General features: G+C 70.4%; 9 protein-coding genes across 9 annotated transcripts; 4 read left to right on the top strand and 5 right to left on the bottom strand.

Moving 5' to 3' along the window:
• Nucleotides 1–3,305: 3,305 nt before the first annotated feature.
• AURANDRAFT_3424 (hypothetical protein) lies at nt 3,306–4,139 on the top strand (the record flags this gene model as incomplete). The annotated part of the gene is made up of 1 exon (XM_009041652.1): nt 3,306–4,139. A coding segment is annotated over one exon (834 nt), but the record flags the coding sequence as incomplete, so codon positions are not given.
• A 197-nt stretch (nt 4,140–4,336) lies between these two features.
• Nucleotides 4,337–5,335, bottom strand: XBP3 (hypothetical protein; the record flags this gene model as incomplete). The annotated part of the gene is made up of 1 exon (XM_009041700.1): nt 4,337–5,335. The coding sequence occupies one exon, from the start codon at nt 5,333–5,335 to the stop codon at nt 4,337–4,339; it is 999 nt and encodes a 332-aa protein (XP_009039948.1).
• Nucleotides 5,336–5,640: 305 nt separating this feature from the next.
• On the top strand, nt 5,641–6,594 carry AURANDRAFT_12956 (hypothetical protein; the record flags this gene model as incomplete). Its single annotated transcript, XM_009041747.1, has 1 exon — nt 5,641–6,594. A coding segment is annotated over one exon (954 nt), but the record flags the coding sequence as incomplete, so codon positions are not given.
• Nucleotides 6,595–9,123: 2,529 nt separating this feature from the next.
• AURANDRAFT_66519 (hypothetical protein) lies at nt 9,124–11,311 on the bottom strand (the record flags this gene model as incomplete). The annotated part of the gene is made up of 2 exons (XM_009041699.1): nt 9,124–10,170; nt 10,550–11,311. The coding sequence occupies 2 exons, from the start codon at nt 11,309–11,311 to the stop codon at nt 9,124–9,126; spliced, it is 1,809 nt and encodes a 602-aa protein (XP_009039947.1).
• A 1,254-nt stretch (nt 11,312–12,565) lies between these two features.
• LHC4 (hypothetical protein) lies at nt 12,566–13,434 on the top strand (the record flags this gene model as incomplete). The annotated part of the gene is made up of 2 exons (XM_009041748.1): nt 12,566–12,830; nt 12,958–13,434. 2 exons carry the CDS (start codon nt 12,577–12,579, stop codon nt 13,346–13,348), a joined length of 645 nt encoding a protein of 214 aa, XP_009039996.1.
• A 146-nt stretch (nt 13,435–13,580) lies between these two features.
• On the bottom strand, nt 13,581–14,639 carry AURANDRAFT_12494 (hypothetical protein; the record flags this gene model as incomplete). The annotated part of the gene is made up of 1 exon (XM_009041698.1): nt 13,581–14,639. A coding segment is annotated over one exon (1,059 nt), but the record flags the coding sequence as incomplete, so codon positions are not given.
• Nucleotides 14,640–14,947: 308 nt separating this feature from the next.
• AURANDRAFT_66517 (hypothetical protein) lies at nt 14,948–16,021 on the top strand (the record flags this gene model as incomplete). Its single annotated transcript, XM_009041749.1, has 1 exon — nt 14,948–16,021. One exon carries the CDS (start codon nt 14,948–14,950, stop codon nt 16,019–16,021), a length of 1,074 nt encoding a protein of 357 aa, XP_009039997.1.
• A 2,956-nt stretch (nt 16,022–18,977) lies between these two features.
• On the bottom strand, nt 18,978–19,721 carry AURANDRAFT_31130 (hypothetical protein; the record flags this gene model as incomplete). Its single annotated transcript, XM_009041697.1, has 1 exon — nt 18,978–19,721. A coding segment is annotated over one exon (744 nt), but the record flags the coding sequence as incomplete, so codon positions are not given.
• Nucleotides 19,722–20,369: 648 nt separating this feature from the next.
• AURANDRAFT_3072 (hypothetical protein) lies at nt 20,370–21,507 on the bottom strand (the record flags this gene model as incomplete). The annotated part of the gene is made up of 2 exons (XM_009041651.1): nt 20,370–20,655; nt 20,867–21,507. Coding segments are annotated over 2 exons (927 nt in total), but the record flags the coding sequence as incomplete, so codon positions are not given.
• Between the last annotated feature and the right edge of the window lie 1,146 nt (nt 21,508–22,653).

The raw sequence follows: 22,653 nt of genomic DNA, 5'->3' as shown, positions 1-22,653 counted from the left end.
ACGACTGCGACCGCACGAGCTCCTTCTTCTTCGCGAACTCGTTCATGATGCGCATCTGGCGCTGGATGACCGTCGCGGCCATGTTGCGGTCCATCTGGACGCGCCGCTCGTCGAGCTCGTCCAACAGCATGTCGTCGCAGCGCGTGTGCCAGTCGTTGAACAGGATCATGACGAGCTCCTCGGCCTGGTGCCGCTTGCAGCCGAGCTCGATTAGCATGCAGAACTCGTCGTAGGTGAAGCAGTTGCGGTGCTCCGGGTGCGGGTGCATCTTCACGTCGACGCGCTCGAAGACGCGGGCCCAGGCCGCCTTGTTCGTGGACGCGAATTCGACGCGCTGCATGCGCTGGCGCCACGCCTTCTGGATCACGCGCGCGGCCTTGGACATCTGCTTCTCCTCGTTCTTGCCCTCGAGCTCCTGCTTGAGGAGGGGCATGATGAGCGTGATCGCCGAGTCCACGGTGATCGTCTCCTTCTCCTTGCGCATCTTGTTCGAGATGCCCGGCGGCGCCTGCGCCGGCAGCCGGTCCAGGTCCCGCATGAAGCGGTCCCAGGCCGGGTCCTCGGCGGCGACGGTCTTCGCCAGCGTCGCGCGCGCGGCCGTGACGAAGGCGACCTTCAGCACCTGCTTCTCCTTGGAGTTGAAGGTGATGGAGATCTTCGGCACGACGTCCTTCGTCAGCGAGTGGATCGTCGCCAGCAGAAAGGAGAACATCTGGAAGAGCTCGTCGTTGTACTTCGACGGGTCGTCGGCGTCGTCGTCGTCCTTCTCCTTCTTCTTCGCGTCGACGGGCGGCCCGCGGATCGTCGGCGAGCCGCGCGCCTCGGTCCGCCGGCGGCCGCCGGGCACGAACGACTTGCGCCGCTGGACCTTGATCTCGCCGCCCGCGCCGCCCTGCTTGCCCGCGTCGGCGAAGAGCAGGGAGAACGTGTCGATGCGCTCGTTGCCCGCCGTGTCCGCGATGCAGTTCACCAACCCCTGGAAGTTCTTGTTCGCTAAGGTGCGGATGCCGTACTTCCGGATCAGGAAGTCGCGCACGAGCTCGTGGAGCGTGAGCTGCGTGTAGGGCACGCCCTGGAGCTTGGCGCCGTAGACCTTGTTCTCCTGGACGACGACCGAATCGTAGATCTCGCCGATCAAGGTCATGACCGTGTCGACGGCGAGCGGCGCGACCTTGTGCTCCGCGGGCTTCTTCTTCTTCTTCTTCTTCGCCTCCTTCTCGTCGCCGTCGACGGTCTGCGTGCCGATGGACCGCGCGCGCTCCGTGCGCCAGCGCCGCTCGGCGCAGATGGGGCACTCCTTCTGCTCGACCTGCTTGACCTCGTCGAAGATGCGGAGCTCCTTGAGGATCTGCTTCTTGTCGACCCAGTCCGGGATGTCGCCCTTGTAGATCAGCCGCGCCACCTCCTTGAGCAGGCCCCCCGGCGAGTTCACGGGGCCCCGGAAGAAGCCCGGCGCGCGCTCCTCGAGCACGCCGACGAGCGCGCCGACGTAGTGGCGGTGCTGGTGCGCGAAGGCCTCGAAGGGGTCCACGTTCTCCTTGACGATCCGCAGCTTCAGCTCCCGCTCCGTCTTCGTGTAGTAGATCAGCGCCGCGAAGCAGCGCCGCTTCAGGCCGTACATCAAGCGCAAAATCATCATGTGCGCGACGCGCTGCCGCAGCACGACGCACTGGCGCACGTGGCCCGCCCAGGCCCGGAAGATCATGCCCCGCACGAGGCGCACCTCCGGGTTGAGCATGGCCTTGAAGGCCTTGCCGGACTTGTGCTTGAACTGCGTCAACACGTCGTCCTCGTCCTCGTCCTCCAGGATGAGCGCGCGGTAGCTCTCGACCTGGTTCCGCATATGGACGTTGTGCTCGAAGAACGTGAGCCGCGCGTAGAGGTCCTCGTCGCCCCAGTCGCTCGGGTCCTCGACCTCGGCGGCGTCCCAGTAGATGGCCGTGAGCATCTCCTTTAAAATGAGCTTCATGACGGGCTGGAAGCGGCCGAAGAGGCTGGACACGCGGCGGAAGACGTCGACCAAAATCACGGTCCGCGGCTTGTTGGGCTTGGGCCCGGGGCTCAGCGTGTCCGCCTCGTCGATGCGGCTCTCGGCCCAGAGGCTCAGGGAGTTCCAGGACCGCGACTCGTCGACGTAGGACACGCACCAGCCGTGCACCGTCGCCGCGCCGCCGAGCTCCGCGAGCGGGAGGAGCTCGCGCTTGGACCGCGCGGCGCGCCGCGGCACGGGGTCCAGCGGGTGCTTCTGGTGCCGTCGACGCCGCGACGACGCGCCGCTCCCGACGGAGCCCGGGCGCGTGATGGACCCGGAGCCCACGGAGCCGGGCCGCGGGATCACGTGGCCGAACGTGCCGGAAGCCCACGCTGAACCGCTGTACGCGGTCGTGTCGAGCGTCGGCGCCGTGTTCACGGAGCGGCGCGTCTCCAGCGTGCGCACGCTCCGGTGGTCCTCGGCCTCGGCCGCCGGGTACTGCGTCGCCGCGTCCGCGGACGGCGGCTTCGCGAAGACCGGCGCGGACATGGTCGTCCGCGTCGGCAGCGTCGGGATGCGCTCGTCGAGGCGCTCCTGGCGCCAGGTCGACACGCTCATGGACGCCCGCTCCCGCTCCTCGGAGAACTCCTCGGGCGTCGTCGGCAGCTGGCTCCGTAGGGCCCCGCGGCTCCCGGGCCGCGGCACGACCTCGAAGGTCCGCGTCACGACGGGCCGCTTGGCGGCGTCGGGCCCCAGCGCGTCCTTGCCCACCATCATGCCCTTGAGGTCCGCCATGGGCATGGTGTCGCGGACGTTCATGGCGCCCGTCGAGGGAGCCCGCGGGCTGCTTTCACTAACGAGGGAGCCCGCGGGCTGCGTCCATCGTCTCGGCCGAGCGGCACCTCGAGGCGCTACCGACGGCACGATCTACCCGTGCCAATTCCGTGCCGCGGCATTGCTGAGCGAAGGTGCACTCGGCGGCTCCTGGCCTTGGCCGCGCGCGGGCGACGCCCGAATCCCGGTACTCCAGCGGTTCTGCTGCGCGCCTCGCCCGCCGCGCGCCGCGCGCCGCTCCGCGATGCAGTTCGAGGCGCGGCGGCCGCCGGCGCGCTGCGACCTGCTGCGGTGCTGGCGCATGGCGACGGGCGCGGGCTCCGACGACGACAGCGACGGCGAGCGCGACTCGTCGTTCTGCCTGCCGTCGGCCGCCGGTTCGTCGGCGCCCTGGGCGTCGGCGCCCATCGCCGTGCGAGAGCGCAATTCCTCGGGCGCGGGCGCCGCGAGCCCCGCGGGCGTCGCCGGCGGCAGCGGATTCGCGCGCGAGAGGTTCGGCGACCACTACGACCTCGGCCCCATCATCGGCCGCGGGTCGACGTCGACGGTGCACCGGTCCACGCAGAAGCGGAGCGGCACGAGCTGGGCGACCAAGGTCATCACGGAGGAGCAGCTCCGGGGCGGCCAGTTCGGCGCGCTCGCGGACCAGTTCGCGACGGAGATCGCGGCGCTGCGGTCCTGCCACCACCCGAACATCATCCGCCTCGAGGACGCCATCATCACGGACGGGTGCCTCTATCTCGTGCTGGAGCACCTCCGGGGCGGCGAGCTCTTCGACTACGTCGTCGCGCGCGGCACGCTGAGCGAGGCCGAGGCGAGCGGCATCTTGCGGGACCTGGCGTCGGCCGTGCGCTACATGCACGCCAAGGGCATCATCCACCGCGACCTCAAGCCGGAGAACCTGCTGCTGACGCGCGAGCCGCCGCCGGGCATGGTGCCCGAGGTCAAGATCATCGACTTCGGGCTCAGCAAGATGCTCACGGAGCCGTCGTCGATCGCGACGTCCTTCCTCGGCACGCGGGGCTACCTGGCGCCGGAGATGCTCAAGCGCCAGCACTACTCCAAGGCCGTGGACATGTGGGCCTTCGGCGTCATCGCCTACATCCTCCTCTGCGGCTGCCTGCCGTTCGACGACGACTCCGCCAAGGTGTCGTCGCCGTTGCTGGGCCGCAAGTTCGAGCTGCGCTACCCGTCCTGGGCCCAGAGCCTGTCGGCCGGCGCCAAGAGCTTCCTGGCCGCGCTCCTCGACGTCGACCCGAAGCGCCGCGCGACCGCGGCGAAGATCCTCGACCACCCGTGGCTCCGCGGCGACGCGGCCGCGGCGACGTCGCTCCTGCGGTCGCCGGCCATGCTCCGCCACGTGCCGCGGACGCCCAAGGCCCACCGCCCGCCGCCGCCGCCGGCGGCGACGTCGCGGCCGCCCGCGCACCGCGCGCAGGTCGGCGTCGTCCGGCGGAAGAACTCCTTCTAGGGGGCGGACCCGCCCCCCAGTGTTAAAATCATATCGACGCGCATGCTTTTACGCTCGTCCTAGTTGTACTTGCTGAGGATCATGGCGACGTCGCGGGGGCAGCCCATGATGATGGGGCAGCGGTCGTGGATGTTCTCCGGGACGACGTCCATGATGCGGCCGACCTTGCCGCGGAAGCGGCCCGTCGACGCGACGCCGCCGGCCTGCTCCGTGAGGAGCGCCATGGGGTAGCCCTCGTAGAGCACGCGGAGCTTGCCCTTGGCGCTCTTCTTGTCCGCCGGGTAGTAGAAGACGCCGCCGTAGAGCAGCGTGCGGTGCACGTCGCTCACCATGGACCCCACGTAGCGCGCGCTGTAGGGCTTGGGCCCGGCCTTGAAGGCGTCCGTGGCCTCCTGGATCTCCTTGTCCCAGAGCGAGTAGTTGCCCTCGTTGCACGAGTAGATCGTCTTCGGCTTCTCCGGGATCTTGAGCTGCCCGAAGTAGCAGAACTCGCCCACCGAGTCGTCGAGCGTGAAGCGGTGCACGCCGTCGCCGAAGGACACGACGAAATCGGTAGCAGACCCGTACATGCAGTAGCCCGCGGCGACCATCTCCGTGCCCGGCCGCAGGATGTCGGCGATGGACGGCTCGCCGGCGGTCGACCGCGCGTAGACCGAGAAGATCGTGCCCGTGGACACGTTGCAGTCGATGTTCGACGACCCGTCGAGCGGGTCGAAGGCGACGCAGTACTTGCCGCGCTTGTTCGCGGGCACGACGATGGGGTCCTCCTCCTCCTCGCTCACGAGCAGCGCGCAGACGCAGCTGTTCGTGAGCGCGTTGACCATGATCTCGTTGCTGAGCACGTCGAGCTTCTTCACGTCGTCGCCCGACGCGTTCTCCGTGCCGGCGAGGCCGTACAAGCTCGCGACGCCGGCCTTGCGGCAGGCGCGCGCGATGAGCTTGCACGAGAGCTGCACGGCGTTCATCAGGATCGTCATCTCCAGGTCCTTGGTCTCGCTCATGATGAAGCTGCTCAGCGTGCGCTTGTCCACGTCCTTCTCGACGTTCTCCACGTCCATGGCGGCCATTGCCCACGGCTTTGCTGCAGCGGCGCGGGTGGTTCTGAGCTGCGACGACGGCGCCGGCGGCTCGCGGATCCAAGCTCGGACAAGAGATTTTTTTGCCGCGCTGCGCGCCTCCGTCCTCCTCCACCTCCGCTCACCTCGTCCTGTGGCAGCGTGCTCGACAACAGCAAAAGCGTGCTCGACAACAACAAAGCCACAGCACGCTGGCCGCCGCCACCACGCTCCTCCGCGCCACCCTCTTCTTCTTCTTCTCCACCCAAAAAATGGCAGCATTTCGGAGCCCCAAAGTCGACGGCGAGGTGCGCTGGGGCATCATCGGCTGCGGCGACGTGACGGAGAAGAAGTCCGGTCCCGCGCTGCAGCAGGCCGCGCGCTCCAAGCTCGTGGCGGTCATGCGCCGCGACGTCGCCAAGGCCGAGGACTACGCGAAAAGACATCACGTCCCAAAGTTCTACGGCGACGTCGACGCGCTCCTCGCGGACGAGGAGGTCAACGCCGTCTACGTCGCGACGCCGCCGGGCAGCCACCTCGAGCTCGCGCTCCGCGTCGCGGCCGCGGGGCTGCCGCTCTACGTCGAGAAGCCCGCGGCGCGCACGGCCTGGGAGTGCGAGGCCATGGCCGCGGCGTTCGAAAAGAAGCACCTGCCGCTTTTCGTCGCCTACTACCGGCGCGCGTACCCGCGCTACGCGTCCCTCAAGGCCGCGATCGCGGCCGGCAAGCTCGGCGCGCTGAAAGCGTGGCGTACACGTTCCGGAAGCCCGCGCCGCCACCCGGCCGGGGCGACGCCGTGGCGCCTCAACGCGAAGGCGAGCGGCGGCGGCCTGTTCCTCGACGTCGGCTCGCACGCGGTGGACCTGCTCGAGTTCGTCCTCGGCGAGGCGCTCGCGGACGTCGCCGGCTCGGCGCGGGGGTCTCCGGGCGAGGTCGAGCGCGCGGTGTCGCTGACCTTTCGCGCGGCCGGCGCGGCCGGCGAGGCGACGTGGGACTTTGAAGCCGACGGAGACGAGGACTCGCTGGTCATCACCGGCGACGCCCTGGTCGCCCGGTGCCCGGCGGTGATGAACGGCGTCGACGTCGTCTACGAGCGGCGTGACGGGACCGAGGTCGCGCGCGAGACGTTCCCGGCGCCGAACCCCGTGCAGGGCCCGCTCGTGCAGACGGTCGTGGACGCGCTCCTCGACGGCGCCGCCTGCCCGAGCACGGCCGCGTCGTCGACGCGGTGCTCGACGATCATCGACGCCGCGCTCGACGCCTACTACGGCGGGCGCGGCGACGCCGGCGTCCCCTTCTGGGACCGGCCGGCGACCTGGAGCTCCTAACGTTAATGCGCCGCCCTCGGGTCGCCCTCGCGGGAGAAGCCGAGGGTCGCGCCCGCGAGCGCGAGGCCGAACGCGAACGCCGCGACGCCCAGGACCGCGCCCGCGAGGAGGCACTGCACGGGCGTGAACTCGTCGGAGCTCTTCGTCGCCTCGACGAAGGCGTCGGACTCCTCCTGTAAAACCGTCGCGGCCTCGTCGAACTTCTGGCTCGACTCGGAGAGCAGCGCCTGCTCCTTCCACGCGCGCGTCGCGTGCAACGCGATGCGCTTCGTCAGGTCCGCGTTCTGCGCCTCGTAGCGCGCGGCGGCGCCGTCGTAGCGCTTCCGCGACGCCGCGAGGTCCGCCTCGAGCGCGCGGACGCGGTCCTCGAGCGCGCGCTCCCGCGCTCTGAGCTGCTCGACGAGCGCGCCCTGCTCGGCCCGGTACTGCGCGACCTGCTCCAGCAGGATCGCCGACGCGCGGCTCTTGGCGTCGTCGTCGTCGCTCACGCGCGCGGGCTCGCGGAACGACGACCGCCGCCGCCGCGGCGGCCGCTTCCGCCGCGACGCCGCGGCCGCGCGGACCGCGGCCGTCAGTCGCAGCGGCCGGTCGCCGTCGTCCCAGTCGAGGAACTCCGCGAGCACGGCGCCGCCGACGGCCGCCGCGTCCGCGCGGTCGCCGTCCCAGGTCACGGTCGCCGTCTCCGCGATGGACGCGAGCTCCGACCTACCAAGCATGACGGTGACGATTTCTCATTGTTTTCCCACCCCAAACCTCTCGAAAATCGTCACGGCCGCGGGACGCTGGCTCGGACGCGAGCCGCTCCGGCAGGCCCGCCAGCAGGCTCCCGCCGCCGCAGAGCGTCACGTTGGCCCAGAACGCGTCCGCGTCGCCCGCCTTGGCCGCCGCGGCCGCGACGAGGTCCTGGAGCCCCCGGACCTCGTCGTCGGACTCGAAGAGCTGCTCGCCCATCCAGAGCCGCTCCTCGCCGCTGAGCTCCAGCACGAGCTCGCCGCCCGCGACCCAGCGGCCGTCGAGGGCGACGCGCGCGGGCGGCGGCGTCGCGCGGCACGTGCCGACGACCGCGGCCTCGCGCTTGACGCGCGCCGCGGCCGCCAGCGCGCCGTCCGGCGACGCGAAGGGCGCGCCGGCGACGCGCCGGAGGTGGCCCAGGACCACGCCGTCGAGCGCGTCGCCGCCGAGGCGCTCCGACGCGACGACGGCGTGCGGCACGGCGTGGCCCTCGACGACGGGCGTGACCCGGGCGCTCGACGCGCCGACGTCGACGCAGCAGCCCGTCGGCGACCCGCCGTAGCCGACGACGGCGAGGACCGCCGCGTCGACGAGCGCGACGCGGTCCGATATCGCGCGGCCCGCGCGCGCGTAGCGCGCCCGCGTCGTCGCCGGCGCGGTGCCGGGCAGCGCGACGACGAGATGCGTCGGCGTCGCCGCCGCGGCCGTCAACGCGCGCGCCCACAGCCGCTCGGCGGCGTCCCAGTCCGGCGCGGGCGACGCCAGCGGCCAGCGGAGCTCGAGGAAGTCGCGCTTCAGCGCCTCGTCGCCGTAGAAGTCGTGGGACGGCGGGCCGTCGGCCGACCGGCCCACGACGCTCGCGAGCCGGCTCAGCGCCGGCTCCTCGTCGCCGGCGACGGCGACGCGCGTCTCGCGCGAGCCGCCGTCGAGGACGACGACGGGTGTTGCGGTCATTTCGCGGGCGGCGGCGCCATTGCGCGCCGACGCCGGCGCCGAGAGCAGCTCTTCCGACGGCTCGGCTCCTTGAACATTTATTGCGGGCTGCTCTCCCACTTCAATGTCGAACGTTGAAGAGCGGCCTGCGGCGAGTAATGATGCTTCTCGCTTTCGCTGCGCTGGTCGTCGGCTGCGACGCGCTGCAGCTCACACGCGCGCCAAAACTTCGCCTGAGCGCGCGCCGCGCCGCGGTCGACGCGGACCCGAGCTGCTCGGCGGAGATCCTGCGGCTCCACACGGACGACGCGGCGCGCAAGGCCGCGGACCCGGAGGAGATCCTGCGCGCGCGCTACTGCGCCTACAAGGCGCGCGTGCCCGAGTTCATCATGGACACGACGCACCCGAGCAACGAGGAGTACGACGCGGACCGCGGCGCGTGGGCGCAGCGCATTTTGGACTTTGCGGGCGCGGCCACCTTCGTGGACCTGACGATCTTCGACGAGGTCGAGATCGACGACGACACGCAGTCCATCACGTGGAACGCGCGCATCAAGGTCCTCGACGGCCTCGTCGACGACCGGCTCGTCGAGACCAAGGACTTCATCGAGCGGTCGCTCTTCCTCCGCGGCGCCGACGGCGCGTGGCTCTACCTCAAGGGCGACCCGGACTTCACGCCGAAGAACGTGCGCGTCGACGGGCCCCTGGACCCCAAGCCCAAGCCGCCGAAGCGCGCGACGAAGGCGGCGCCCGCGCGCGTCGCGGAGAAGGTGCGGCGCTAGAGAAGGTAACACTACACTATCGCAAATCCCCGCGGACGTCGATGACGCCGTCCTCGACGAGCTGGCGGACGACGAAGCCGGAGATGAACGTCGGCTTCGGGTCCTCCGCGCTAATGACGCCGCCCTGCAGCACCTTCAAATCTTCCAGCGAGACCCACTCGCGCTCGACCTCCGCGGTCCCGAACAGATCGAACGCCGGCACGCGGTCGTCGACGAACCGCAGGCCCGTCGCGTCCAGCGTCATGTAGACGCCGAGGATCGTGTTGCTCACGTTCGGCGTCGAGATGTGCGTGTAGACGCGGCCGTGCTCGTCGGCGTGCGGGTCGCGGCCGCTCGCCGCCATGCGGGCCGCGCGGCTCTCCATCTCCTCGCGCAGCTCCTCGGCCGTCGCGGACGGCGGCGGCAGCGGATCGGGCATCTGCGGAAACATCGCGTAGACGCGGGCCGATTCCACGAACTCGACGGGCACGAGGGCGTGCAGCGGCGCGTAGCGGTTGCCCGCCCTGTCCCGCGCGAAGAGGCCGCTCATGCGCAAGCTACCCTGGATCGCCGCGACGCTGCTGTCCTCGTCGAGGACGCGCTTCACCACGCGTCGAAGGCTCGCGTCCCACTCCGACTCGTCCCGGCTTCCCGCGGCGTCCCCCTCCTCTTCGGCGAACCGCGCGCGCAGGCCCCGGCGGATCCACCGCGCGAACTCGCGCAACTCCGGGTCCTCGCCGTCGAACGCGTCCGCTCGGACGTCGATCTTGTCGTACGACCACGGCTCCGCGGACCGGAACTGCGGGAAGTTGCGCGCGTCGAAGCTGACGCCGGACCGCTCGTAGCCTCGCGGCGGCGCGCTGGAGGACGGCGCCCAGCGCGTCGCGGGGCAGCCGCTGCCGAGGCCCCACTTGCTCGTCCCGTTCGCGGACCGCCGCACGAGCGCCTCCGGCGCCGCCCCGCGCCGCCGCCGGTAGACGATGATGAAGAATTCCACGGGCCAGAGCGCCGGGTCGCGCTGGTACTGCTTGACGTAGTCGTCGTCCGGAATCGGCTCGCAGCCGGCGTTGTCTGTCGTGAGGTCCTGGTTCGACCAGGCATGCGTCGGGCCGGCGCCGCGGCGCAGCCGGTGCAACGATGCAGGGCGTCGCGGCCGTTGCAAGGCAGCGACGCCTCTGAGCGTGACCAGCGCGATTAGCGTGACAAGCCGCCTGGCCATGCCGATCAACAGGCCATTTTGCTTGGCCATGCCGATCAACAGGACATTTGCTTGGAGATTTTGCTTGGCCATGCTCCGCGCCGATCCGCGCTTGTTGGCGGCAACGTTACTGCAACTTTCGCTGAGCTGCGCGCGGCGCGGCTCGCGGCCGCGGCGGAAGCAGCCTCCAAGCTCCAGCAGCGAGTGCCGTCGTCTCGAGCGGCGGAAGATCTCACATAGCTTACCCCGACCGCCCAAGCTAGACGCCCTCGATCTGCGTGAACTCGTTGCCGTTCTTCATGGGCCGCATGGGCAGGGAGGCGCGGCCGAGGTACTGGCGCTCGTCGTCGCCGCCCTGGCGCCGGTCGGGCCCCGGGATGGGGTTGTAGGCGCTGATGTGGCGGTTGCGGCCGCCGGACGCGGCGGCGGCGGCGCGGGACCGGAGCGTCGCGCCGACGGCGGCGGCCGCGTCCTCCGCGGCGGCCTCCTCGTCCTCGTAGACGTCGCGGGAGACGAAGTAGAGGGGCGCGAGGAACATGAGGGCGATGGAGAAGAGCACGGCCGTCGTGAAGAGGAACCGCGCGGACCGGTGGAGCGCCTTGTTCGGCTTCACGCGGACCTGCTCGTACATGCCGTCGATGATGGCCTCCTCGTAGACCTCCTTGGCGCCGAACTCCTCGAGGAGCGTCGACTCGGCGCCCCACATGCCCGCGGCCTGCACCGCCACGAGGAACGTGACGCAGCACGCGCCGAAAAAATGGCCGAAACCCATGACGCTCGCGCGGCGCCGGAGCGTCAGCATGCCGCCCCAGCCGGAAAGGAAGCAGAAGAACATGCCCGTGGACACGCCCGCGAAGCAGAGGCTCGAGTTCACCTTGTAGAGCAGCTTGAGCCCCGGCGGGTGGACGCAGGGGTCCACGTAGCACGCGCCGCAGGTGCTCGCGGAGACGCAGAGGTAGAGGAACCCGCCGATGCCCATGCCCAGGAGCATGCCGAAGAGGAGCTGCGCCCGGCCCGCGGCGTCCATCATCGTTCGCGCGGCAAACGAGGCCTGCTGGCGCCCGAGGAGCTCGATCGGCCCGACTCGCTCGCCAGTTTTTGCAAGTGGCAGCAGCCGCGCCGCGCGCCCTCGCCGGCCGCCGCACAGGCCGCCGCGCCGGTCATCTATCCACAAACACCCGCCGTTATGTCGGACCACCAGGCCTGCGCCGCGGCGGGCCTGCCCCCGCCGGAGCTCGTGACCGTCCGGGGCGAGGAGGTCACCATCGCCGGCGTCGAGTGCTACGTCGCCGGGTCCGGGTCGCTCTGCGTCGTCGTCGGCTACGACGTCTTCGGCTTCAAGGTCAAGAACACGCGCCACAACGTCGACGAGCTCGCGCGCATCATCCCGGACTCGACGGTCGTGATGCCCGCGCGCTATCGGCGTCCCGCGAACCGCCGTCTCCCGCGCGCGAAGTGATGCGGCGTTTACGCCGAACCAGCTACTCAGAACGGCTTTAGTCGGCCACTTCCCCATGTTGCTATTTTTTATTACTAGATGGTCTGATCGCGCCCCGCGCTCGCGCGCCGCCCCCGATCGAAGTCGATCGGTCCGTTCGACCTCGTTCCATATAGGACTTTTTCCGCGGCGCGACGGCGTCGGACGTGCAGCCCCTGACCGGCGAGGCCATCGGCAAGTTCATCCAGGACTACGGGAGTTTCGAGGTCGTCAAAACGGACCTCGCCGTTTTGACCCCCGCCCTCAAGGAGCGCGGCGCGGAAAACTTCCTCTGGCTCGGCTTCTGCTGGGGCGGCCGCGTCGCGCTGAGCATCGCCGCCGAGCCGAACGCCCTGGGCTTCGCCGCCTGCGGCGGCATCCACGCGGCGCTCAAGGACGACGCGCTCGACCTCGCGGCGCGGGTCTCGGTGCCGCTACTCTTCGTCCAGGCGCGCAACGACCCGGACCTGCGGCCGCTCCAGGAGGTGCTGGACCGCGACGCGGCCCTCGCCGAGCGCCACCTGCTGCGCACCTACCACGACATGCTCCACGGCTACTGCAGCGCGCGCGGCGACCGGTCCAAGCCCCGCGTGCGGTCCGCGGTGAGCACGACCATCGCCGCCGTCGGCGACTTCTTCATCGAGATCGGCGTGGAAATCGGGGCGTACGGGAAGGGGTAGAATTTTGTGTTTTGTGTTTTTCTTCTGCTGAGGCGTGTGCGAGGCGTGCGGCGCGCGCGATTTACCCCCGGCGCCACAGCCCCCGAGGTGGCCGGGGTCGCGGCCGCAGCCAAATCCGAGGATCGTAGCTACAATATGGACCGCCTCCTTGCCGCTTCTCTCGTCGCCTCGGCGGCCGCCTTCGGCGGCGTCTCGCCGCCCGTGCTCAAGGGCGTCGGCATCACCGCCCCCTTTGGCAACGCCGCGGACGGCACGTGCTGGGACCCCGTCGGCTTCACGACGCGGACGTCTGATCCTTTGATGCTGTGGTACCGCGCTGCGGAGCTCAAACACTCGCGCGTCGCGATGCTCGCCAGCGCCGGCTGGATCGTGAACGGCCTCCACCTTTCGCGCGCTCGCCGCGTCCGCTCATTCGCCCCCGGGGTGCCGCGCGCGGGAATCGCCGCGCGTCGAACGCTAAAACGAAGCCGCGCGCGCCGCGCGAGACCCGCGCACGCCGTGACCCCCGCCTCCCAGGTTCCCCGGCAACCTCGCGACGGGCGTCAAGTTCAGCGACCTCGCGGCCAAGTCGCCGCTCGAGGCGTGGGAGGCGACGCCGTTCGACGGCAAGGTCCAGATCCTCATCGCCATCGGCCTCGCGGAGTTCCACAGCGAGTTCGGCGCGCCCTACAAGACGCACTACACGAAGGGCGGCTCGTTCCCGGGCAACCAGCTCAACTTCCTCGGCGACAGCAAGTGGGAGGACGTCTGGGGCGGCAAGGTCATCTCGACGACCTCGGCGAAGACGGACGCGCAGTTCCTCAACCAGCAGAACGCGGAGCTCAACAACGGCCGCCTCGCCATGATCGGCGTCATGGGCTTCTCCGCGGCCGCGCTCGTCCCCGGCTCCGTCCCGCTCCTCCCCTAGGCGCGGGCGGCAGCCGCCGCGACGAGGCCGCAGCGCTCGTCACCCCGCGCGACGCCTAGCCCCGGCGCCGCGTAAACACCTTCGCTATACCTTACACGGCCGCCGCGCACTCGTCCTCCTCCCCGCACGCCGCGTCGTCGGCGACGACGGCGACGGCGCCGACGCCCCTGTAGTAGGGCGAGTAGTGGTCCGAGACCGCGTCCATCTCGAGGAGCTCCGCGGGCTCGAGGTCCGCGAGCTCGAAGGCCGCGATGTCCTCCGCGAGCTGGGCCATCTTCGTCGCGCCGATGATGACGCTGCCCATGTACTCGCGGGACCGCGCCCACTGGATCGCGAGCTGCGACGGCGTCACGCCGCGCTTCGCCGCGAGCGCCGCGTAGGCGTCCGCCGCGTCCAGGCTCGCGCCGGAGACGTAGCGCGGCTGGAAGAAGGGGAACGCGACGTGGCGGCTGTCCGCGGGCGCCGCGCGCGTGCCGTCGCCGCGCTTCACGTACTTGCCGCTGAGCGCGCCGCCCGCGAGGACGCCGTAGGCCAGCAATCCGACGCCCGGCTCGAAGCCCGCGCGGACGGGCGCGCACGCCTCGGCCGTGCCGTCCTCCTCGAACTTGCGGTGGAGCAGCGAGAAGTCGTTCTGGATCGTCGCCGGCGGCGGCACGCCGTGGCGCGCGCAGGCGGCGAGGAAGAGGCCGACGCCGACGGCGTTCTCGTTGCTCAGGCCCCAGGCCCTGACCTTGCCCGAGTCGAGCAGGGCCTTGACGCCGAGCACCTGGTCGTCGACGGACGTCGACGCGCGCTCGAAGGCCCGCTTGTAGTCGCGCTGCGCGAAGATGTTCGTGTAGCGCTCGGGCCAGTGCAGCTGGTACAGATCGACGTAGTCCGTCTGCAGCCGCGCGAGCGACGCGTCGAGCGCGCGGGCCATCTGCGCCGCCGTGAGCCGCGCGGGCTGCTCCTCGTCGGGCGCGCCGTTGAGGTCGACGCCGCGCAGCGCGGGGATGTAGTCGCGGCCGAAGGACGTGACCTTCGTCGCGAGGACGACCTGCTCGCGCCGGCTCGGGTCCGCCGCGAGCCAGCGGCCGATGATGCGCTCGGTCTCGCCGTAGGTCTGCGCGTTCGGCGGCACGGGGTAGAGCTCGGCCGTGTCGATGAAGTTCACGCCGTGCGCCAGCGCGTAGTCGAGCTGCTCGAAGGCCTCGGCCTCCGTGTTCTGCTCGCCCCAGGTCATCGTGCCCAGGCAGGCCTCGGAGACGCGCAGTCGATGAGGCCCCTCCTCGCCGAGGTTGCGGTACTTCATCGCGCCCGCGAAAAGCGGCGCGACGAGGAGCAGACGCAGCGTCGTCATCGTCAAAGTTAGCCTCATCACAGTCCTCTCGATAGTCCTCATCACCAAGCGCTCGCCAAAGTTGTGGCAAAGGTGTGGCAAAGATGCTGCTGGGGTCGCATAGGCGCGGTCTCGCGGCGCCGGCGCCGCGCGCCGTCGCACCGACAGCACCACCACCCATGGCGGAGACGCCGCCGAAGGTGTGGAACCGGCTCGCGCTGGCGGCGCTGCTCTTTATGTGCTTCGCCGTGAGCCATCTCATCGCGACCCACATGAAATCCATGATCACCGTGGCGCCCGTCAGCGTCCAGGCGGACCTAAAAAACCGCGAAACGAAGAGCACCTGGGACACACACATCCCGCGCGTCAACATCAGCGCGGCGCTCGCGGCGCGGCTCGAGGAGATCCGCGCGGAGCGCGCCGCGCCGGGCTACCGCGGGAGATACCCCGGCGAGGAGGCCTGGTGGGGCGGCCTGCGACGGCGAGAAAAGGTGCTCGTGCTCTCGCCCGTGCGGCGAACGAACGCGCGGCGCCAGAAGCGCTTCGTGAAGCTCCTGCTGTCCCTCGACTGGGACCGGCGGGATCTGAGCGTCGCGACGCTCGTGTCTCCCGACTCCGTCGCCGTGTGCGAAGCGGCGGACGCGGCGCTGCGCGACGCGAAGCCGCCCTTCGCGTCCGTGACGACGTACCTGGAGCCCGCGGGCCTCGCGGGCCTCAACACGGGCGACCAGGAGAGCGGCGCGCGGCACAAGCTCGAGCACCAGCTCGCGCGGCGGTCGGCGATCGCGCGCGCGCGGAACCACCTGGCCGTCGCCGCCGTCGGCGCGAGCGACGCCGAGTGGGTGCTCTGGCTCGACAACGACCTGCTTTTCTACGGCGCGGACTTGTTGTTGCAGTTGCGCGCGTCCGACGTCGACGTCGTCGTCCCCACGTGCTACTGCTCCGGCGGCGACGCGTGCGGGAGCGGCGTCTACGACCGCAACTCCTGGGCCGAGACGCCGGCGAGCGCCGCGAAGCTCCGGGAGCTCGACGCGGCGGGCCGGGGCGACGCGCTCGTCGTCCACGGCTACGGCGCCGCGACGGCGACGGCGCCGGGCGGCGAGGCGATCGTGTCCATGGACGGCCGGCGGCGCTTCCTCGACGACCTGAGGACGGACGCGCTGGCGCCCCTCGTGCCCCTCGGCGGCGTCGGCGCGACCTGCATCCTCCTCCGCGCGGACCTCGTCCGCGAGGGCCTCTCGTTCCCGTCCTTCGCGCTGAACCACGCCATCGAGTCCGAGGGCATCGCCCAGATGGCCCTGAAGATGGGCGCGCGCGTCTACGGCCGCACGGACGTGGCCATAAAGCACGCCTAGCTTGCTGCGGTGGGGGCATCTTTTAGGCGTGATTACGTTGAAGTTCGATTTGAAGTCCGTATCCGCGGCCCCCCACTGCCGGCTAAGCTAAAGTTAACCGGTTCAAAGAGCAGCGAAGCCGTGAAGTTTTGACGTCACGGCTTTGCCTCGCTCCGGGCTCGGACGCGCGATGCAGCGGTTCCAAGACTTGGCGCGGCGCTCGGTCTGTGGACCATGTCGCGCCTTGGGCCCGGCTGTGAGTCGCTCGGGAAAGACCATCGGTCGAAGGCGAGCAACTTAGTTCGCGTCGGGGCAGCCCGTGGATGACGAGAACGGCCATTAACGGTGGGGGGCGACCGACGAGGGGCCCAACTTAGTTCCAGGGGGCGTTTGGGCTGTTAGACTTCGAAGAGACCCCCCCTGGAATGATGTTCCCGAGGGCACTGTCTCGGTTCTAACAGCCCAAACGCCTCATGCATTGCGCGGTGAGCACCGTGTCACCCGCGGCGCCGCACGCCTCCCGGAGGTGGTGAGGTGATCTCGATCAAATCCACTCGAGCCGAAGAGCTGCCGCGAGGGCATCTGGTCGCCCCCATGACGAACGATTCCCGACGCTCTGTGACTCGAAGGGGACCGAAAATCGGGTCGGGGGAAGCTGCCGCGCCTCATTCCACCCCCTGGGGCTGCCCGTTTGCGTCGCCTCGCAATCGTCCGGATGTCACGTCTTTTCATGTGCCTCACCCACATGTTTGCGGACCTCAAAGCCACTGGGATCGTTGCACGTCGCTGCATATTCGAGGAGCGCGGGGCCCTCTAAGGTGGAGATTCCATCATCGGCCGCTGAAATGCTCGCACGAGAGACCGTCTCTTAGCAAGGGGTAATAAATAGATTTATATCCCCTTGCTCTTAGCTACGGATTACTGCAGCATTGCTTCATAGATGTGCTTGTTCAACGACGGCTCATTCGCAGCCGTAGCCGGTGGTGCTCGGGGCTGCCCGAGAACCGGGATCGTTCGCCACCACCCGCTGCTGCCGCGCCGCCCCGGCGCCGGAGTCATGGCGCCCAAACGCAAACAGGCTGACGCTTGCAAGAAGACGGACAAGAAGTCTAAGCAGGCGCCGCTGCCCTCAATCGTCTATCGCTGCGAGTGAGAAAGCGACGTCCACAATGTTAGACAGTGCCATGCGATGCAATCTCCTCAGGTATAGCATCGTGGGACGTTACCGGCAGAGCGAACGGATCGTCATCGGAACGTACTCCACGAAGGCCAAGGTGGTGCAGAATTCCAAGCTGGCGCTCGACGCGCTCTCTCCGTGGGGCACGATGTGGCGCACGGACGACGTGTTCAAAGAGAATGCCACGGTCGACAAGTTCTCGGATCCTCCGGACACTGGGAAATTATACGAGTATCAGGACCAAGGCAGTGACGGCGAGGTGATGACGGTGACAATCGAGAAGGTCGACCTCCGCGAGATCATCGACAAGCCGTACGTGAAGCCCGAAGAGCCCGAGTACGAGGATGATGAGATTCCTTGGCTCTCCGCGGCGGATGTCGAAGCATGGAGCGGCCGGTCCCGCGGCCGCCGCTGATGCAAGCAGCCCGTCGAACTCGCGGACACGATCAAAGGCTAGGATCCCCGCGTCAGGTCCGCAAACTTTTTTTTCAACTTGAAAGACGACCTGCTCCTGAAGATGGGCGCGCGCGTCTACGGCCGCACGGACGTCGCCATAAAGCACGCCTAGCTTTTGCTGCGATTTTAGGACCCCCGCGTCAGGTCCGCGAAGACGACCTGCTCGACCTCGAGGCACGCGCCGTACTGGTCCCGGGCGACGATGTCGAAGAAGTCGGCCTTCTTCACGGACGCGCACCGCTCGTGGGCCGACCGGCAGAGCGCGTAGACCTGCTCGTAGGGCGCGTCGCCGAGGCGGCACCGGAGCGCCGCGGTCCGCGCCGTCTCGACGCGGCGCGGCGGCCCGCGGGCCGCGGGCGGCGGCGTCGGCGGCGGCGGGCCGGGCGGCGGCGGCGGGTCGTCGCCCGCGTCGTCGCCGTCGCCGTCGCCGGGGACGGCGAGGACGAGCGGCGGCACGCCCCGCGGCCGGCCCCGCGGCGCGGCGGCGCGCGGCGCGGCGGAGAACGTCGGCGTCGACCGCGTCCGTCGAACTTCCGCGGGCCGCGGCTTGGCCTGGGGCGGCGTGCCGCCGACGGGCGGCGGCGGCGGCGCCCGGCCCCGCGGCGCCCGGCCCAGGAGGCTCTCCTGCTCGCGCGCGCGGAATTTCGCGAGCGGGCTCTCGGGCTTGGGCTTTTGCGGCGCCGCGGGCCGCGGCTTCCGCGCGGCCGCGGCGCGCTGGATCGGGGGCGCGACGCCCCGCGGCTGCGCGACCGGCGCGGCGCCGCGCTTCGACGCCGCGGCGGACGCGACCGTCGGCCGCGCCGCGCGCGGCGCCTCGGCGACCGTCGGGGGCTTCCGCGCGCGGCCCCGGGGCGGCGGCGGCGCGAAGACGGGCGGCGGCGCGTCGAGCAGGACGACGGGCGGCGCCTCCTTGGGCGACGGCGCGGGCCGCGGCGCCTCGACGATGGGCGCGACGCGCGGCTTGAGCGACGACACGGGCGACGCGCGCGGCGCCGGCGCCGCGCGGTCCGTCGGCGACGCGCGCTTCCGCGCGGCGGCGTCGCGCGGGCTGAGGACGCCGCCCGTCAGGGGCACGACGCAGGGCGGCCCGTCCATGCCCGCGTAGCGGCCGCCCGACGGCGGCGACGCGGAGTTGAGCGGCGCCGCGCGCGACGGCGACGGGTCGTCGCGCTCGTCCGCCAACGTCTTCTTGTGGGCGAAGGACGGCGTCGCGTCGCCCTCGCTCTCGAAGTCGTCGTCGTAGTCGTCGACGTCGTCGTCGTCGTTCAAGACGCTGCACGTCGTCGCGTCGTTGAAGTCGTCCGACGCGCCGTCGTTCGCCGCGAGCGCCCGCAGCCGGGGCTCGTCCGCCAGGATCGCCGTCACCGTCGGCCGCACGTCCGCGTCCTTGGTCAGCAACCGCGTCACGAGCTTGCGCAGCGGGTCCGAGGCGTCCGGCGACACCGCGTCGAGGTCGACGTCGCCCTTGACGACGGAGTAGACGATGCCGAACAGGTTCGACGCGTCGAAGGGCCGCTTCAGCGCGCAGAGCTCGTAGAGCACGCAGCCCAGGGCCCAGACGTCCGAGGAATAGGAGTAGGGCTTGTTCTCGCAGAGCTCGGGGCTCAGGTAGTTGGGCGTGCCGACGACCGTCGACGCGTGCGCGAGCGTCGACTCGAGGATCTTGGCGATGCCCAGGTCGCCGAGCTTGACGTGGAACTTGCCGTCCACGAAGACGTTCGTCGACTTGAGGTCGCGGTGGAGCACGCGCCGCCGGTGCATGTACTCGAGCGCGGACGCCATCTCGTGAAACCACCGCCAGACGTGCGCCGCGGCGAAGCGCTCGCCGGCGGCCTTCTTCTCGTTGATGTGGTAGGCCAAATCGCCCTGCTCGCACCACTCCATGATGAGGTGCATGGTCCGCGACTGGCCGTCGTCGCGCTCGCTCTCCCAGGACTCGACGAAGTTGACGATGTGCGGGTGCTCGAGCGTCCGGAGCAGCGCGCACTCGCGGTGCGCGGCCTCGCGGTCCCGCTGGTTCAGGGTGTCCGTCGGCACCTTCTTCGCCACGCAGAGCTGGCCCGCCGACTCGCCGCTGACGCGCCGCACCTACGGGGGTGCAAAAAAATGTCCGGGGGCAGCCCCGGCGCGGCGGGACGCCGCGAAACGCGCGAGGTGGACCGAGCCCTGCGCGCCGCGGCCGATGAGGCGCACCTCCTGCCAGCGGTCCTCGGCGGACCGCGGCGACGCCATGGATCGCCGCCGGGCCGAGGCGCGGGCGGAAAGGCGCACGCGATCGGCGGCGCCGAGACGTCGTGCAGCCGCCCCAAACTTCTGCCATGGCAACTGCCTCTTCAAGAACAACCTCGAGTAACCGCCTAGTTAGCGTCCGAGGCCGGGGGTTCAGGGCTCGCGCGGCGTCGACGCGGGGGACTTGAGCGGGTCGTAGTCGCCGGCGTCCATGGCCTCCTTCGAGGCGCGGCGGGATTCGACGGGCGCGAGGGTCGGCACGAGGAGCTTGCCGCTCGCGGGCGGCACGAGGGACCCGCGGCGCGTGCCCTTGGTCCGCCGCGACGGCCGCCGCGGCGCCTGGGGGTCGCTCACGGGCTCGACGTCGTTCTCCGCCGGCGCCTCGGCGCAGACGCGGCCCGGCTGGTCCGGCGTCCCGAAGGTCGCGTCGCTGTCCGGCTCCTCCCGCTCCACGGGCACGCTGAGCCGCCGCTTCGCCGCCGCGGGCGTCGCCTCCAGGGGCTTGCCGTCGCGGTCGTTGAGGTAGACGACGATGCAGGAGATGTCGTCCGTGCGCTGCTCGCGCGTGACCCACTCGTAGGCCGCCTTGGCGACGATGCGGTTGCAGGCGACGAACGGGTCGTCCGTCTCGAGGCACATGTCCAGGACGACCTGGTTCGTCAGGAACTCCCAGACGCCGTCGGACGCGATGACGACGACGACGTCGTCCTCGCCCACGGCCGTCTCCGAGATCTCCGGCGTCGCGATGCAGCCCACGGTCTCCGCGGTGTAGTCGCCGATGGACCGCGAGAACCTGCGTGGCATTCAACTCTTCCACCCGACTTCAATGTGCGCGTATGCGACCGTTTCGACGCGAGCTCTTCGGCCGTGCTTCGAGAACTCGACGAGAGCCATCGATGCGTCCAAAAATCAGCTGAATCGACGTCGATATGACCGAGCTCGAGCATTCTCAAGTGTGGTCGGGACCGCCCGAACCGGCGGTCGAATGCCGCGCGGGCGAGAACGCCGTGCCCGGCACGTCGTCGTCCATGAGGAAGACGCGCGGCGGGTCGCCGCCCTCGTCGATCTCGTCGCCCAGGGCGCAGATGTAGTCGTCGGTGAGCGGCGCGCGGCCCTGGAGCTGGTCGATGGTCAGCACGCGCGCGCCGCACTCCCGTAACCGCTCGCGCTCGTCCTTGCGGTAGGGCGTCTGGTCCGACGACAGGGGCTTCGCGACGCACCTGCCCGTGGACCGGTCCAGCGTCCCGATGATGGCCCGCGAGTCGCCGACGTTGGCGCAGTAGCAGACGTCGCGGCGGATGCAGACGGACACGAGCGTGGAACCGGAGTCGACGGACGACACGCGGTCCGACCGGTGGAGCATGGCGTTGACCGTCTCGTAGGAGTTGGAGAGCACGTCGGCCCAGGACCAGTCCGGGTGCTTCTTGTGCAGCTTCCGCGCGACCTTCTCCAAATTGTCGCGGATGAAGTGCGCGCAGCCGTCGCCGTCGGGCCCGTGGCCGTCCATGACCGCGAACCAGTGGCTCGCCAGCCCGTCGACGACCATGGACTCGTTGACGAAGAAGCTGTCCTGGCAGGGCTTCGTCGGGTCCCAGGGGTAGACGCCGCGCATGAGCACCGCGCTGTACTTGCACGCGCGGCCCGCGAGGCGCACGTCGCGCGTCGGCACGCGCTGCAGCCGCTTCACGAGGCGCGGCGCCTTGAGGTAGAGCGCGTCGCAGACCTCCTCCGTGAAGGCCTCGCGGTAGGCCTTGCTGTCGCCGTCCGTGTAGGCGCCGCCCGTCTGCCGGTTCTGGGGCGCCTTCGCCGACATGGCCGCCCCCATGGCGGGGCTGCCTTCCTCTTGGAGCCCAGGGCTGCCCGGCGCGCGCTGCTGCGGTCGCGGACCCCGCGAGGCTGCCCGCCGCGCTGCCGCGCGGGGCCGCCGCCGCGCGCGCCTTATGTGGGGCGTCGACGCTGGCTTTCGGGACTGCAAGCAAAGCGGTGGTGGCAGCGGTTGACAAGGGCGACGAGCCTTGTAAAATTCAACCAAACAGGCCGAGAGCTTCACCAATCCGGGCAAAACTTCACCAATCGGTCGCCCAGACTTGCACCTTCAAGTATTCTAGTACTTGAAAGACTTCGTGCGACCGCCGGGGGTCGTGGCGTTCGGCTCGCTCCAGCCCTGGAGTTACGCTTCACTTTCGGGCTTCAACTGCGGGGAAGCTTTGGCCAACAGGCCTGAGGCAAGAGCTTAGACGAGCTGGGCCGAGCACCGACGCGCTCCAGGCCGCCTTCACCGGGAACACCACGTCATCGTCCATGCGCTTCGCCCTGTGCCTGTTCTCGCTCGCGGTGGGGTCGCGGTCGCGCGCGCGGGGCATGAGCGGCAAGGCGGACCTCGAGGCGGCCGTCGCCGCCGCCTACGAGGACCGCGGGCGCGTGGCGGCGTCGTCCGTGAGCGTCGGCGGCGAGACCGTCGAGTACCTCGCCGCGGGCCCCGCCGACGCGGACCGCGTCGTCGTCTTCTGCCACGGCGCGGCCTTCTCCGCGCGGACGTGGCAGTCCGTCGGCGTCCTCGACGCGCTCGCGGCGCGCGGCGCGCGCGCGATCGCGCTGAACCTGCCCGGCTACGGCGCGTCGTCGAAGACCATCGCCGGCGGCGGCAAGGCCGGCTTCCTCGCCGCCGTCGCCGCCGCGCTCGACCTGCCGACGAAGTTCGCCGTCGTCGCGGCGTCGATGGGCGGCTCCTACGCGCTCCCCTTCGTGCTCGACCCGGGATCCTACGAGGTCGCGGGCTACGCGACGGCGG

The sequence above is a fragment of the Aureococcus anophagefferens genome (assembly GCF_000186865.1).
Source record: "Aureococcus anophagefferens unplaced genomic scaffold AURANscaffold_23, whole genome shotgun sequence".
NCBI lineage: Eukaryota > Pelagophyceae > Pelagomonadales > Pelagomonadaceae > Aureococcus > Aureococcus anophagefferens.
The sequence above is the reverse complement of the archived record's forward strand: the minus strand, read 5'-3'. Positions and strand labels throughout refer to the sequence as shown.